Source organism: Ranitomeya variabilis, chromosome 5 (genome assembly GCF_051348905.1).
Source record: "Ranitomeya variabilis isolate aRanVar5 chromosome 5, aRanVar5.hap1, whole genome shotgun sequence".
In the NCBI taxonomy this organism is placed as follows: domain Eukaryota; kingdom Metazoa; phylum Chordata; class Amphibia; order Anura; family Dendrobatidae; genus Ranitomeya; species Ranitomeya variabilis.
This window is the reverse complement of record NC_135236.1, coordinates 169,614,792-169,631,022: the sequence shown is the minus strand read 5'-3', so window position 1 is coordinate 169,631,022 and position 16,231 is coordinate 169,614,792. Positions and strand designations below refer to the sequence as shown.

Sequence of the window (16,231 nt, the reverse complement as noted above, 5' to 3'; positions counted from 1 at the left end):
GGAAGACCCCGTGCATACAGCCACCGTAAAGGAAAAAGCAGGAACCCGCCAACTAAGTAGCTTTGCCTTGTACATTATCGTTTTGCTGACTGTCGTCTCAGCACTGTCTGGGACTCCTGCATTCCACATCAACCTATGTGGCTGCAGCATATAGTTATCAAGCAAGTGCATGATCTGAGGACTTTGTACCAGCGCATATTAGGAACAGATCGATATCCTCAGTGCATAAGTCTACATTACAGACACCTTGAGTACGAGAGATCCAGCTCTTGATCATAGAACAACGCCATCAATGTGTGTATATATTCATGCACTCAGACAGACCATTTTTACATATAACTAACTAAATACCCTTACTTTTCTTTTATAGTAAATACATTTATACTATCTTTGATTTGACCTGTGCCACTATCAAAACCGCTCATCTCACTCTATCAAGCAGGTAAATTTCACATCAGTAGTGATATTACTTAAATGCAACGTAGGACGTAGCGCGGGTGTGTGTACACTGTGTGCGTACATATTTCTACCTTTTTAGTTTTTTATACCCTAGTAGTGATATAGGGTTCCACCTGCTGCAGTCCGCCTCTTTCAAACGTAACAGCGCCGCTATCCTCTACTACCTCATTACTGACTACCACATTTTTTGTTCTTGATTTCTTTTAGTGTTTCTTAAAGCCAGAAAGTTGCCATTTGAAATGACTTTAGTTTTGTACCATGTCTGTGATCTGCTTTTTTTTTCTACAAAATTAAACAACTGAACGAACATCCTCCAAGGTCGGTGATTCCATAATTTTTGCCAGGGGTTGTAGTATCTAGACGACGAAGTGTTTCCATTGTAGAACTTCTAAAATTCTCCATGTTACATTAGAAGGCGCTGGGAGTAATAATACAGTCTGCACTATGCTCCTGCGCTCCCTCCAACTACTATGAAGGTATATTAACACAAATATGAACTATTTAGCGAGGTATTATTTTTTGGGGTGACATTGTCATATGAGTGTATTTTTTTCATGAGTTGTGGTTGCCACTGGCTTTACTTAGGGTTCATATAATATAGTAACAATCTTTTATACACTCATCATATGACCAAAACAACCATTTTGCAACTGTTTTTTTTTCTTTGCATCTTAAATTTTGTGATTCACCATGCTGCACAAATAAAGGTTATTATGTGTGTCAGTACAAATATGGCTGATATGATTTTATTTTAATTTTTTTATTGCATCTGTACAATCAAAACACCCTTTGAAAAAAAAAACCCACAAATTTGTTTTTAGGTCGCCATAGAGAGAAGCTGTATAACTGCTTACTTTTTGTGACAATCTAAGTTTTAATTGGGCTGATTTTGTTGCAGATGCGAGTTTTTGATCACTTTTTATTTCACTCTTTGGGAAGGAAATTGACCAAAATACAGCAAAACTATTTCTTATTTATATTTTTTAAGCACCGTTCACTGTTCGGCATCTCCCTCCACCTCTTTTCTCCAGTGTGATATGGGGACAGCCGCAGATATTAACTGCGCAGGCGCCAGATTTCCAGCCCCGTAGTGTGAATACACCAGAACACACTGCGGGATGGGATCACTAGATCAGCTGATGCAACTTGCAGGGCAGCACGCACGGCGCATGACAGAAAAATAAGCGCGCACAGGCACCGGGCACATGCATACAAACAGAGGAGGTGGCGCCCGGCACACTGAGGGGCTGACTGATGGCTGGGAGGCGGTTGAGTCCGGAGGAAAAGACGTGCATCACCCCCCCCCCCCCCTGGACAAAATACAGGTATGGCGCGAAAATTATAAAACTTAATATTGCAGCGTTCGTAGGGAGCAAAAAAAGAAGAGCCATCTTCACAGAATGCAGCCTTAGTGCTGCAGAAGGTGGATCTTTTACTTAAAAACGCCCAGGGGGGTGAAAGGTTCCCTTTAAGGCATTTTTTTGTGTAATGAGCCTATCTCTTTTATTTCTACCATTTTGGAATACATATGACTTTATTTAATAAAGCCAAAATTAGCAAAAACTGTAAATATAGTAGTTTTTCATATATATATTTTTTAACAGCCATCACTGTGCGGGATGAAAAATAATATAATACCACCAAATATGCATTGTTTGTGTGGGGTTTCCACAAATAAACTTTTTTTTTTAATTATTAAAACTGTCATTTTGGGTTCTTTTAATTTTGCATCTTTTTGTAACACTTAACACTTTTTTTTTTTTTTTGTAACAATGCTTAGCAGTTCCACAAGAGTACTTGTCATGTGATCCTTAGATTGTACAGTGTATTATCTAGCCTGTGCCCTATGGCAGCACATATAACATTGTGATTTCTTACCTCTCCTTTCACAGCTGCAGGTTCCAGCGCTCGGCTGATGCGACATCCTAGGACAGGGGTACTCGGGGACGGACTCATAGCTATGCCCTCCAGCTTGTTAAACATTTGGGACTCTGTGCCTCCAGTCCAAATCTTCCGATTAATTAAGTTCCATTTCCGTCTAGAGCTGTCAGAGAGAAATTAACCCTGAGGAGGCAGCTTACCTTTAAAGTCATTTCACCATGTACTAGTAGTCATATTCTTCTCCTGCACGCAATGACTTGTTCCTACAATAAGGCAATCTTTCGCTATGAGAAGCCTGTATACAAGCAGCCATACTGAAGAAACACTTGCTCGTGTATCATCTGTATTAATAGTACAGCGTGGTGTGTGCTGTATGGCAGGTGTAATGCACTGCAGGGGAGAGAGGAAGACTAGTACGGTCTCAGGGATGCACGGTCTCTTCCCCTGGGACTGACGGCGAGATGTTTGCAGAGCCTAATCTGTCTGTATTCTGCCAAGCTGAATTTTAACTGACCAGTGCTGGTGCAAGGTATGGCACTCTGACCGACTTCACATTGATGAACTATCCTATCCTAGGAGACAGTATTTCCACCGCAAAAAATATATTAATAGTCCAATATGGAACTTTTTTTTGCTTATAACACAGCATTTTTCAAGTCGAAAAGTCCCATATTGGACTATCAATATATTTACTAAGGTGGAACTCCAGTCTCCTTTTTTTTGGACGGATTGGTGGCTCAAGTGGAGTACGAGCCACTGTAGGACCTGCACCTAGATATTCCGGACTTGCATGGTGTGCTGCTCAATCTCTTTTTTACCATCCTATCCGTGGTCATCAATATTTCAGCCTTGGACAACTCTTGCATTACAACAGAGCAGTCACCAAATCTTCCAGCTTCTACTGATATGTACAAGGGGTAGATTGTCACAATCACTGTATAGAGTATAATAATTAGTATTGTCTGCCTGATTAGCTCACCCAGCTCATCAGGTAGACCCGAACACTGAATACCAGTAATATTGATGTGCATTACATTCCTACTGATAATCAGACTTATCACCATGAAATAAAGAAGTTTCCAGGAATCAGTGGAAATCTTGGCTCAGAAACAGTTTCCATAAAGGCTCTCAGTGACTGGTGAGAAGACGTAATGTCCATTGTCTTACTTTGCTGACGCGTATTTTTGAATGTTTCGCACATCCTGCAGGCTGACCGAGTTCTCTTCTCCTCTCTCAACGGAGATGCCAAGTTGTTCTACCAGCCATTCTGCGTCCTCAGACAAGATATACCTAGAGAAGCCAAAGACATTGTCATTTTCACAACATTATACCTGAAAGTTAATTTTGGGGTCCTCAGAGGTAGACCGTGACTTTATTTGAAAGCCAAACATTAAATTTAGGGTCACAGTTGTATGCGCCCCACAGGCACATTTCCCCTCTCCCTGATCACACTGCCTGACTCCTAATGCTGAGTCTTAATGGGGTTATCCTGTATTCAGAAAATTCCAGTCCCTGGGTACAGCCAGTTAAAAAACAACATTTGGCTCTATTTGCCCTCCTCAGGTCCAACGTTAAGTCTCTGCTGCTGCTCTCACTATTTGATTTCGACAGTGAGGCAGCCAATCACTGACCGCTGCGGTCGCTATCAGACACTAAGAGCAGTGAGACAATAAGCAGTGGACCTGGGGAAGGTGTGTGTTTATAATATATATATACATATACAGTACAGACCAAAAGTTTGGACACACCTCATTTAAAGATTTTTCTGTATTTTCATGACTATGAAAATTGTACATTCACACTGAAGGCATCAAAACTATGAATTAACACATGTGGAATTATATACTTAAGAAAAAAGTGTGAAACAACTGAAATTATGTCTTATATTCTAGGTTCTTCAAAGTAGCCACCTTTTGCTTTGATGGCTGCTTTGCACACTCTTGGCATTCTCTTGATGAGCTTCAAGAGGTAGTCACCGGAATGGTTTTCACTTCACAGGTGTGCCCTGTCAGGTTTAATAAGTGGAATTTCTTGCCCTATAAATGGGGTTGGGACCATCAGTTGTGTTGTGCAGAAGTCTGGTGGATACACAGCTGATAGTCCTACTGAATAGACTGTTAGAATATATATTACGGCAAGAAAAAAGCAGCTAAGTAAAGAAAAACGAGTGCCCATCATTACTAAGAAATGAAGGTCAGTCAGTCCGAAAAATTGTGCAAACTTTGAAAGTGTGCTCAAGTGCAGTGGCAAAAACCATCAAGCGCTACAAAGAAACTGGCTCACATGAGCACTGCCCCAGGAAAGGAAGACCAACAGTCACCTCTGCTTCTGAGGATAAGTTTATCCGAGTTACCAGCCTCAGAAATTGCAGGTTAAAGGGAACCTGTCACCTGAATTTGGCTGGACCAGTTTTGGGTCATATGGGCGCGGTTTTCGGGTGTTTGATTCACCCTTTCCTTACCCGCTGGCTGCATGCTGGCCGCAATATTGGATTGAAGTTCATTCTCTGCCCTCCGGAGTACACGCCTGAACAAGGCAATATTGCCTTGCGCTGGCGTGTACTCCGGAGGACAGAGAATGAACTTCAATCCAATATTGCGGCCAGCATGCAGCCAGCGGGTAAGGAAAGGGTGAATCAAACACCCGAAAACCCCGCCCATATGACCCAAAACTGGTCCCGCCAAATTCAGGTGACAGGTTCCCTTTAACAGAAGCTCAGATTAGAGACCAGGTCAATGTCACACAGAGTTCTAGCAGCAGACACATCTCTACAACAACTGTTAAGAGGAGACTTTGTGCAGCAGGCCTTCATGGTAAAATAGCTGCTAGGAAACCACTGATAAGCACAGGCAACAAGCAGAAGAGACTTGTTTGGGCAAAATAACACAGGGAATGGTCATTAGACCAGTGGAAATCTGTGCTTTGGTCTGATGAGTCCAAATATGAGATCTTTGGTTCCAACCACCGTGTCTTTGTGCGATGCAGAAAAGGTGAACGGATGGACTCTACATGCCTGGTTCCCACCGTGAAGCATGGAGGAGGAGGTGTGATGGTGTGGGGGTGCTTTGCTGGTGACACTGTTGGGGATTTATTCAAAATTGAAGGCATGCTGAACCAGCATGGCTACCACAGCATCTTGCAGCGGCATGCTATTCCTTCCGGTTTGCGCTTAGTTGGACCATCATTTATTTTTCAACAGGACAATGACCCCAAATAAACCTCCAGACTGTGTAAGGGATATTTGACCAAGAAGGAGAGTGATGGGGTGCTACACCAGATGACCTGGCCTCCACAGTCACCAGACCTGAACCCAATCGAGATGGTTTGGGGTGACCTGGACCGCAGAATGAAGGCAAAAGGGCCAACAAGTGCTAAGCATCTCTGGGAATTCCTTCAAGATTGTTGGAAGACCATTTCTGGTGACTACCTCTTGAAGCTCATTAAGAGAATGCCAAGAGTGTGCAAAGCAGTCAAAGCAAAAGGTGGCTACTTTGAAGAACCTAGAATATAAGACATAATTTCAGTTGTTTCACACTTTTTTGTTAAGTATATAATTCCACATGTGTTAATTCACAATTTTGATGCCTTCAGTGTGAATGTACAATTTTCATAGTCATGAAAATACAGAAAAATCTTTAAATGAGAAGGTGTGTCCAAACTTTTGGTCTGTACTGTACATATATATATATATATATATATATATATATATATATATATATATATATATATATATCTAAAGTCCAACAAAAAGATGCAGAAAGAAAAGCGGCACTACCCTAGTCGGGTCAACAACACACACTAACTGCTGCGGGAACAGCGATGGTCTCTGTGCTTGCAAAACACCATATAACTGCGGGGTGCTCCTTCCAAGAAAACAGTCTTTTAATTCAGAAAAAATCCATAAGAAATGATGAGGGCACTCACCGCATAAAGTAGAAAATGGTTCCTTTATTGAAGATAAAACATCCAGAAAACGGTCATGGCCGGGGGAGAGGCAGCTCGTGCGAGCAGGGGTGGACAACGGCCGTTTCGCGCTGTCTTGCGCTTCTACGGGTCAAATTGTGGCAGGTCACTGACAGCGGATATAGTGTGCCGGCCAGACACACCCCGCCAGTCAGGACCTCCCACAAGCCAAAAGATACACACTCAAATATAAAAAAAACAATTAAAATCAAACATCGAGTATAAATGAACCACTAAGCAGATTATCCTAAATGAGAAAATACTAAATATGTATAGTGTTACAGCAATTTTATATCTACTACATAAGAATGGCACAAATACCGGCAAAATAAATTAGAGCCGCATCTGAGGACTTTAGCAAAGGAATTGAACATCCCGCTTCTTCAACGGTCATGCGTACTAGGACACATCACTAGGTATTCTTGCGCCGCCTACAGGAATATCGACATATCTACCCTGTCGTTGAACCCAAGTGGACCCATAGCATTGCTGCGCAAGATCCACCTGGCCTCACATCTCAGGAGAAGATTGTCCAGGTCGCCACCTTGTACCGGCAGTGTTACCTTCTCAACGCCTGCAAAGGTAAGGCAGTTCGTGAGACCTCCGTGTACTTCTCTTACATGTGCAATGAAACGTGGTACTCCTTTCCCGGATACCACCGTTCTACAATGTTCTTTAAAGCGAATATATAACGGACGAATAGTCTTACCAATGTAAAAGTATTTACACGGGCAGAACATGACATATACGACGTGATCAGTTTTGCAGGTTATAAAATCATTGACTACATGTGAGACAGTTCCTATACGAAGGAGACGATCTGTCAGATGTTGTGGACAAACTGAACAATGTCCACACTTAAAATTACCTTTAGGGGTCATGCTTTGTAGCCAATTTGTTTTTGGTTTCGTCACTCGATTCCTGACTAATCTATCACGCAATCTGGCACTCCTCCTATTAGCTATTATGGGACCTCTCAATGCTATCTCTGCCAATTCTTTGTCCCTTTCTAAGAGGTGCCAATTCTTTTTGATAGCCAGTCTAATCTGTTGATCCATACTCCCATATTTAAAACAGAAATTGAATCTTTTTAAATTTCTCTGTCTTTGACCAGATTTAATTTTGGTCGATCGGGTCAACCTTTCATTTTCAACTCTACTCAGGGCCGATGATAGCAATCCCTCCGGATACCCTCTATCTTCAAACCTCCTTTTCATTTCCATAGCCTGGCGACAAAAACCTTCCTCAGTATTATTGACCCTACTAGTTCTTAAAAATTGGCTGTAAGGTACAGCTCGTTTGGTATGTGGCGGGTGGTAACTGTTAAAGTGCATCAGTGTGTTAGCTGCGATCGGTTTTCTAAACAAGGAGGTGCATACCTTGTTGTCTTTAATCTCCACCAATACGTCTAGAAATTCAAGTCGAGAACCCCCAAACAACGAAGTAAAGGTCATATTCATGTCGTTGCTCAGATTGAGGTATCTCACAAACGCCTGAAAGGCCTGCTCGGTACCGTCCCAGATTATTACTATGTCGTCCACATATCTGCGGAAAAACTTAATATGCTGCAAAAAGATATTACTTTCAGAATAAACATATTTCTCCTCGAAATAGCCTAGGAACAAGTTCGCAAAAGTACAAGCTGCCGGGGTCCCCATCGCGGTACCTTCCTTTTGTAAGTACCACTCATCCAGAAATGTAAACACATTATGGGTCAGAATAAATTCTAAACTCTCACAAATAAAACCAATAAATTTTTCACTTTTATCCGTTGTGCCCAAAATAGTTCTAATTGTTTCCACCCCCATGGATTGTGGAATCCTGGTATACAGGCTTTCCACGTCGGTTGACCCGATCGACCAAAATTAAATCTGGTCAAAGACAGAGAAATTTAAAAAGATTCAATTTCTGTTTTAAATATGGGAGTATGGATCAACAGATTAGACTGGCTATCAAAAAGAATTGGCACCTCTTAGAAAGGGACAAAGAATTGGCAGAGATAGCATTGAGAGGTCCCATAATAGCTAATAGGAGGAGTGCCAGATTGCGTGATAGATTAGTCAGGAATCGAGTGACGAAACCAAAAACAAATTGGCTACAAAGCATGACCCCTAAAGGTAATTTTAAGTGTGGACATTGTTCAGTTTGTCCACAACATCTGACAGATCGTCTCCTTCGTATAGGAACTGTCTCACATGTAGTCAATGATTTTATAACCTGCAAAACTGATCACGTCGTATATGTCATGTTCTGCCCGTGTAAATACTTTTACATTGGTAAGACTATTCGTCCGTTATATATTCGCTTTAAAGAACATTGTAGAACGGTGGTATCCGGGAAAGGAGTACCACGTTTCATTGCACATGTAAGAGAAGTACACGGAGGTCTCACGAACTGCCTTACCTTTGCAGGCGTTGAGAAGGTAACACTGCCGGTACAAGGTGGCGACCTGGACAATCTTCTCCTGAGATGTGAGGCCAGGTGGATCTTGCGCAGCAATGCTATGGGTCCACTTGGGTTCAACGACAGGGTAGATATGTCGATATTCCTGTAGGCGGCGCAAGAATACCTAGTGATGTGTCCTAGTACGCATGACCGTTGAAGAAGCGGGATGTTCAATTCCTTTGCTAAAGTCCTCAGATGCGGCTCTAATTTATTTTGCCGGTATTTGTGCCATTCTTATGTAGTAGATATAAAATTGCTGTAACACTATACATATTTAGTATTTTCTCATTTAGGATAATCTGCTTAGTGGTTCATTTATACTCGATGTTTGATTTTAATTGTTTTTTTTATATTTGAGTGTGTATCTTTTGGCTTGTGGGAGGTCCTGACTGGCGGGGTGTGTCTGGCCGGCACACTATATCCGCTGTCAGTGACCTGCCACAATTTGACCCGTAGAAGCGCAAGACAGCGCGAAACGGCCGTTGTCCACCCCTGCTCGCACGAGCTGCCTCTCCCCCGGCCATGACCGTTTTCTGGATGTTTTATCTTCAATAAAGGAACCATTTTCTACTTTATGCGGTGAGTGCCCTCATCATTTCTTATGGATTTTTTCTATATATATATATATCTACTATATAATTGTCTAAGGGGTACTTCCGTCTGTCTGTCCTTCTGTCTGTCTTTCTTTCTGTCACGGATATTCATTGGTCGCGGCCTCTGTCTGTCATGGAATCCAAGTCGCTGATTGGTTGTGGCAAAACGCCCACGACCATTGCCACGACCAATCAGCGACGTGCACAGTCCGGAAGAAAATGGACGCTCCTTACTCCCCGCACTCACTGCCCGGCGACCGCATACGCTGTCCAGTCACCGCTCACACAGGGTTAATGCCGGCGGTAACGGACCGCGTTATGCCGCGGGTAACGCACTCCCTAACCGCTGCTATTAACCCTGTGTGTCCCCAATGTTTTACTACTGATGCTACCTATGCGGCATCAATAGTAAAAAAATGTAATGTTAAAAATAATAAAAAAACAAAAAACCTGCTATACTCACCCTCCGTAGTTCGCCGAGCCGCTAGCGCCGGCCGCTATCTTCCGTTCCCGGCGATGTATTGCGAAATTACCCAGAAGACTTAGCGGTCTCGCGAGACTGCTAAGTCTTCTGGGTAATTTCGCAATGCATCCTGGGAAAGGAAGATGTTGGCCGGCGCCAGCGGCTTGGCGGGGCTTTGGTGGATCCCAAGCGTCGGTAACCGCTTCCTGGATCCAGGCACCAATGGAAGGTGAGTATATAACTATTTTTTATTTTAATTCTTTTTTTTTTTAACAGGGATATCATGCCCACATTGCTATATACGTGGGCTGCGCAATATACAACGTGGCCTGCACAATATACTACGTGGGCTGGGCAATATACTACGTGGGCTGCGCAGTATAATACGTGGGCTGTGCTATATACTATATGGGCTGCGCAATATACAACGTGGACTGCGCCATATACTACATGGGCTGGGCAATATACAACGTGGGCTGGGCAATATACAACGTGGGCTGGGCAATATACAACGTGGGCTGCGCAATGTACTGCTTGTGCTGCGCAATGTACTGCGTGGGCTGCGCAATGTACTGCGTGGGCTGCGCAATGTACTGCGTGGGCTGCGCAATGTACTGCGTGGGCTGCGCAATGTACTGCGTGGGCTGCGCAATGTACTGCGTGGGCTGCGCAATATACTACGTGGACTGTGCAATATACTACGCATATATATTCTAGAATACCCGATGCGTTAGAATCGGGCCACCATCTAGTATATACAGTATATATATATATATATATATATATATATATATATATATATATATATACATATACATACATCTTCACCAGGTCCACTGCTGGCCAACATTTGCAAAAGTAGCCTGACTGTGTGATAGTGCCACTCCCCTCTGAAACAGTTGAGTTGAGCGCCTGCGACAAATATATTATTAATGATATTAGGAGCAAACTGATTTTTTACTTTGTAGTGTTGGGCCCCATTGCACATACACTAGGACATAATGCTACCAACCTCCTGACTCCCTTTGTCGTGGCATACATTTGTTTGGCTTTCTCTGCTGCCTCTCCTTGGGTGAGACGATGATTAAACTGCATCAGAAGCCGCTCTGCAAAAGGCTGTCCTGCTCCGTAGATGCGTCCGTAATTGAAGACTTTTGCGTGTTCCCGACTTATTCCCACTGTAGATGCGGTCTTACTGTGCAGGTCAGTGCCGCTGCTCTTCTTGCCCTGTAATGTCATCCAGCCAAAGGCTGTGCAGCCTGAGGACAGAAGAATTTCCATGTAGTCAGTTCCACATAATGACTGCACAGAAAGCAGAATCTCCCCCTGCAAAAATCAGCTGGTTGCTGGTGAATTCAAGAGTCAACTGGTTAAAGGCCTTCTCTGTGATGACACAAACCAAGAAATGTAGAAAGGAAATGTGCCATCAAAAAATTACACATTGTTTAAATCGCAATTTTTTTTGTAATTTTTAGTAGCTTATTAATTTGTTTTATATATCATGACCTGTACATAAAAACAAAATTAGAAATCTTGCAATATTCACACTGGCCACTAGAGCTATTTTACTTCCTGTCCATTCACAAACCGTTTTCAACAGTCTCATTATCCTCACAGGCAGGTTTACAATGACAGATAACACCTCTATACACAGCTGATAACACAGAATCCTCCTATCACAATAGGCTACCCTACAGAATGACCTTTTCACATGGGTAAGGGTAGTTGACTGTGCTGTCACGTTCCTACCGCTGACGACACCAATTTTGTTGTATTGTAATGTGAATAATGTCTTGCGCCTGTTGCAGATATCGTGTCTTGTGAATTGTAATGTATAGTAATGTGAAGTATATGTATAGTGTAGGATGTGATAATGTAAGGTATTATAACGTATAGTAGTATAAGATAGGTAGTGCAAGGTATAGGAATGTAGATAGTTGACGATAGGGTGAGTTAGAGTTAATGTTTGGGACTAGCCCACAGAGTGAAGGGTTAGTGTTAGGGAAAAGGAACTGGTTTCCTGTTAGTTAGTGAGATAGAGTTGTGGAGTGCAAAGTGAGCAGAGCTGCATAAAGGGTGACTCAGAGACAGGAGACTAAGAAGAAGTGACAGCGCGATCCTGAAGAAAAGTGACAGAGAGAGAGTGGCCTTCCGGTAACGGGTCCTAGGAGAGAATGCCTAGTCACGACACCTTGTGCTTGTAAGGCAGAAGGTATCAGGCCTGAGAGACGGGGACTGGTGAAGGGTCCGAGCAGGAAATACATGGCACCAATAGTGGAAGAAATAGCAACTAACAACTAAGCAAGTAAAGGAGACTAGTGACTCAGGACTGTAGCATTAAAGCTGGGCTGTGGCGAAGTAGGGAGAAACAGTGTGCCTCACTAACCCTGGAGTAAACTACAGAGGAAGGACACTGTGTGGAAAATGCTTCCTACTGTAAAGGACTGTGTGTACCCGCTATCCCTTGTATATATCCCTTATCAAGTTACCGTTCAGTAAAGAGTTTATTTTTGAATGGTGGTCTCCCTCACTGAACTGTAAAACACCTGGTGGCCTGGCAAGTCCACACCACTGGATACATGCGGCCTGCACAGGCGTAAGACCCTCACAGCACAAGTCCACACACCCAGCCAGGATGCCCACTTTCACGTAACGTGCCGGGCGTTGGAGACAAGTACCTCGCCCGCGGTTACTGCCCTGCGTTACACATGTTCCTTAGATGCTTCAATTCATAAGATAGGGATCTGACTGTTGTGGCTAATGTACATGTGAATTTCCTTAAAGAAGTTTGAGTGTAAAATAGCCCCAGAGACCAGTGTGAGATGTGCAAGATTTCTACATTTTATTTTTTAATACAGATTTAAAAACAGTTCCAAAAATGTGAAGAAAAAAAATATACATTTAATACAAAATCCTGATCAATAGGTCATTTTCTGATGTCACGTTCCCTTTAATAACAATTGTGCAGAGCGGATTGTGGCCGTGCCTCTGTGTAAGCAGTGATCCTATAACAGAAGTGCACATACAGCATTATTCCACCTGGAAAATGGCACTTTATACTGTATGATCCAAGAGAGAAAAAAATCTCACCACATACAGAAAACAGCCACCTCTATCTGATATGTAACCGCTAATTCTTATACTCTCGATAAAAAAAAACGTAAGACACTGAGGCTCTTACAGGTCTTAATGTAATTCACAAAATTACCCCTCATCTTGTAAGCCGTCCAGGTGGGTGAATGGGGCGAGATGGGAAAAGATGACACTTAAAGGAGACTATTCTGAAACTAATGTAAAGGAGACCAGTACAAAAGAGGAAGAGTAATAATGGGGTTGATGGTGAGGACATAAGGCAGGGGAGCAGATGAAAAGCACAAGATGACATGATTGTGAAAGCAGTGTAAAGCAATGGAGTGAGAAGGGAATAATGATAATGAAGGGTAGGAAAAAAAGAAAAGATTACCGGTAATGGGTGCGTAATAATGACAGAGGTGGAGGGTAATTAATAAGAGACACCATGAGTGTAAAACATATAGGGACAATGACTTTATTCCCTACAACTGATACTTTACAAGGCAATAAAAATAGCAAGTCGCTCAAGCAATTATGCAAATCTGTGAAAGTGTCTCAATTCCAGAAGTCTATAGTGCAAACCAATATGAATGTATGGAGAGTGAAGCATCTGGACGAGAGCGGCTCTCTACGCATCATGCACCGTAAAGTACCCCACAAACGCAGGAACCGCGACATTAGGGAAGATTACACTGGTAACCAATGTGTTTAATCACAAAGCAATTCCAGCTCCGTTCACATCTGCATCATGGGTTTCGTTTCTGATGACCTCTACCACAGCGGGCTGATCCATGCTATGATGGGCCGCAGTGGGTTCTGTCGTGATGTCCATCATTTCACACCGCCGTATCCTGCACTATTCTTCCTGTCAAATCTGACGGACTCAGCAATGGAGTCTCTGGCGCAGCAGTGAATGGCCCCCAATTCAATCATTAATACGGGATAATATCAGGTTATGCCAATATATCGGTTTTATTTGGGATGAGTGAAATTGATTTGTGGTGACCAGTTTTAAGCAAACATCCCTCCATCCACCAGGTATATTTTTGCAGCTGAAATTAAATTAATATTTCCAAACTATGTGTCATAAAACACTAATAAAATGCGAAGAGGACACTAAAAAGACACCCTCCCACCAATATAGCAAGCCATTTATTCCAGGTTGCTCTTTTCACACCTTCGTTTCAGGAAATCATTTTTTGGAAATGAGATTTTCTTGGAATTCGCCATTATATGCTCATTCTATTTATCTCCAATAAAGCTGAACTGATTGAATGGACATTACCATGAATTCCAGCAAAGTGGGCTTCTCCAAGGATTGCTGCTATCCAGAGCTCCTGGGAATCTACGTCTGCGCCAATCATATGATATCCTGGGGGCGTCTGAACCATAGCCTTTAGTTCACTGCCAATGCGATCAGTCTGAAAAAGCAAGCAGTGATTACTATTAACACATTTAGGCCCCTTTCACACATCAGTTTTTTGCCGTCAGTCACAATCTGTTGGCTCGACGGATCCGTCGCAAATTGTGAAAAACTGATGCGACAGATCCGTTTTTGGATGGATCCGACTAGTGGATCTGGCTAATTGGATCGGAGCATGCTCATTTAAAAAAAATGGAATCCGTCGCGAGATTCCGTCATCTGACAGATCCGGCGCCATAGGCTTCCATTCTAACAAACGACGGACGGCGACGGATCGCTCTCCGTTTTTTCGACATACACAAAAAACGTTACTTTGTCTGTTGTCTCCGGCCGCCAGACAAACAATTTTTAACGGATTCGGCGAACGATGGATGAAACGTGAGGCATGGCAATCCGTCGCTAATACAAGTCTATGAGAAAAAAAATGGATCCGGCGGCATCAGTTGCCAGATCTGTTTTTTTCCAAAATTCGACGGATTGCGACTGATGGGATAAAACTGATGTGTGAATGGGGCCTAAGTCCAAAAAGACAATATAACAATGTAATAATTCAGTAGACCAAGAATGATGAGTAGCCTGGCACCAGTCTCTGCGACAGACTCTTTAAAATGAGGCCTCTAGTAAGATTTCCCCTGATTGTAGTATTAAGAGAGGGGCAGTTCCAAATTCACTCACTTCCTTGCCTCTCTGTATGTATCTTAAAGATGCCCTTTACTTACTGAAATGCACTAAACGAAGGTACATAAAGCTGGTTATCTAGGCCTTGGCCAGCACTGGAAGAGAGCAGCAGGGGATCAGAAGGGTGACAATACTTTGTTTTATTATTTTAGAGCATTATTTTTTTTTTATTATTATTTCAAATTAGGAGTGGACAGCCCCTTTAAGCTGCTGCTTGTAGTGACTTTAACCAGTCAGAAATGTAATTTTTACCAAAATCACACGATTTACAGCTTTGCATTAGATACCTGGAGCTTCAAAAGGGAAAAGTCTATTAATTGATCGGCACAGAATCCTGGACCCATTTTTATTACTAAACCAAAATACATTTGTTTAAAATTGTATTACTACATGTGAAAATAACCTAATTTAACAACTGATAGTGAATATTCTTCCAGCCATTATCTTTTATGTGTCAATAGCCGCAGATTGTTATTTCTGCACAACAAGCTCACTTTCTTTCCGAAACAGCAGCACTCCAGGTCATAGGAACTATAACAATTATGGACATTGCCATTAAAATAGTTTGATTGACGATGCGCAAGCTCATCAAATCCCACCACATCCCTGCTGTTGTGGGGTGCCGCTGACGCCTCCGTTGGCACCATTCTAGTACCCCACTAAAGCTCTGCTATTGGCTGAGCTTTACAGTAAAATGTTTTTCAGTACATTATATGGTAAACTGGTTCAGAACTACATCTCGTCCCACAAAATACAAGCTCTTGTTTGGCTATATCAATGGGGAAACAAAAAATTTATGACTATTGGAAGAAGGGGAGGAGACCAGCGGATTCTTGGACTTACCACAAAATCCCCTGCGTATAGCCTTCATTGGGAAACACAACAATCATTGATGTATACTGCTGCCATCAGGAGGCTGATACTAGGAATCACAACTTAAAGAAAAAAGTCAGAACCTCTTTAGCAGGGTACACCCGCTTACTGGCTTTAAGCTATTTGGTTAGTAATAAAAAAAGCTGTAGAAGCAGAATAAATAATGAACACACATGCCCGACAGTGCAACAAGAAGAAACCCTTTACTTGTATGCTTTATTGGGGGGGCACAGGAACCATGGGACATCCCAAAGCATTCCCAAAGGTGGGAAATATATGAATGTGAAAGGCAAATCCCTCAGTCACCCAAGCAACTGCCGACTGCAACATTTGTCTGCACAGACTCGCATCCGCTGAGGTGAAAGTGTGAACCTTGTAGAA

The 16,231-nt window shown here is 42.5% G+C and overlaps 1 protein-coding gene across 6 annotated transcripts in view; it reads right to left on the bottom strand.

The window, feature by feature from the left end:
* Positions 1-16,231, bottom strand: part of POLG (DNA polymerase gamma, catalytic subunit) — a 150,512-nt gene that overhangs the window by 22,455 nt on the left and 111,826 nt on the right. For all 6 annotated transcript variants that reach the window (XM_077263486.1, XM_077263488.1, XM_077263485.1 and 3 more), the window contains 4 exons: positions 14,162-14,297; positions 10,817-11,063; positions 3,508-3,630; positions 2,338-2,503 (listed from right to left, as the gene is read on the bottom strand). In XM_077263486.1, the coding sequence (XP_077119601.1) occupies positions 2,338-2,503; positions 3,508-3,630; positions 10,817-11,063; positions 14,162-14,297 (672 nt within the window). The remainder of the gene's footprint in view (positions 1-2,337; positions 2,504-3,507; positions 3,631-10,816; positions 11,064-14,161; positions 14,298-16,231) is intronic.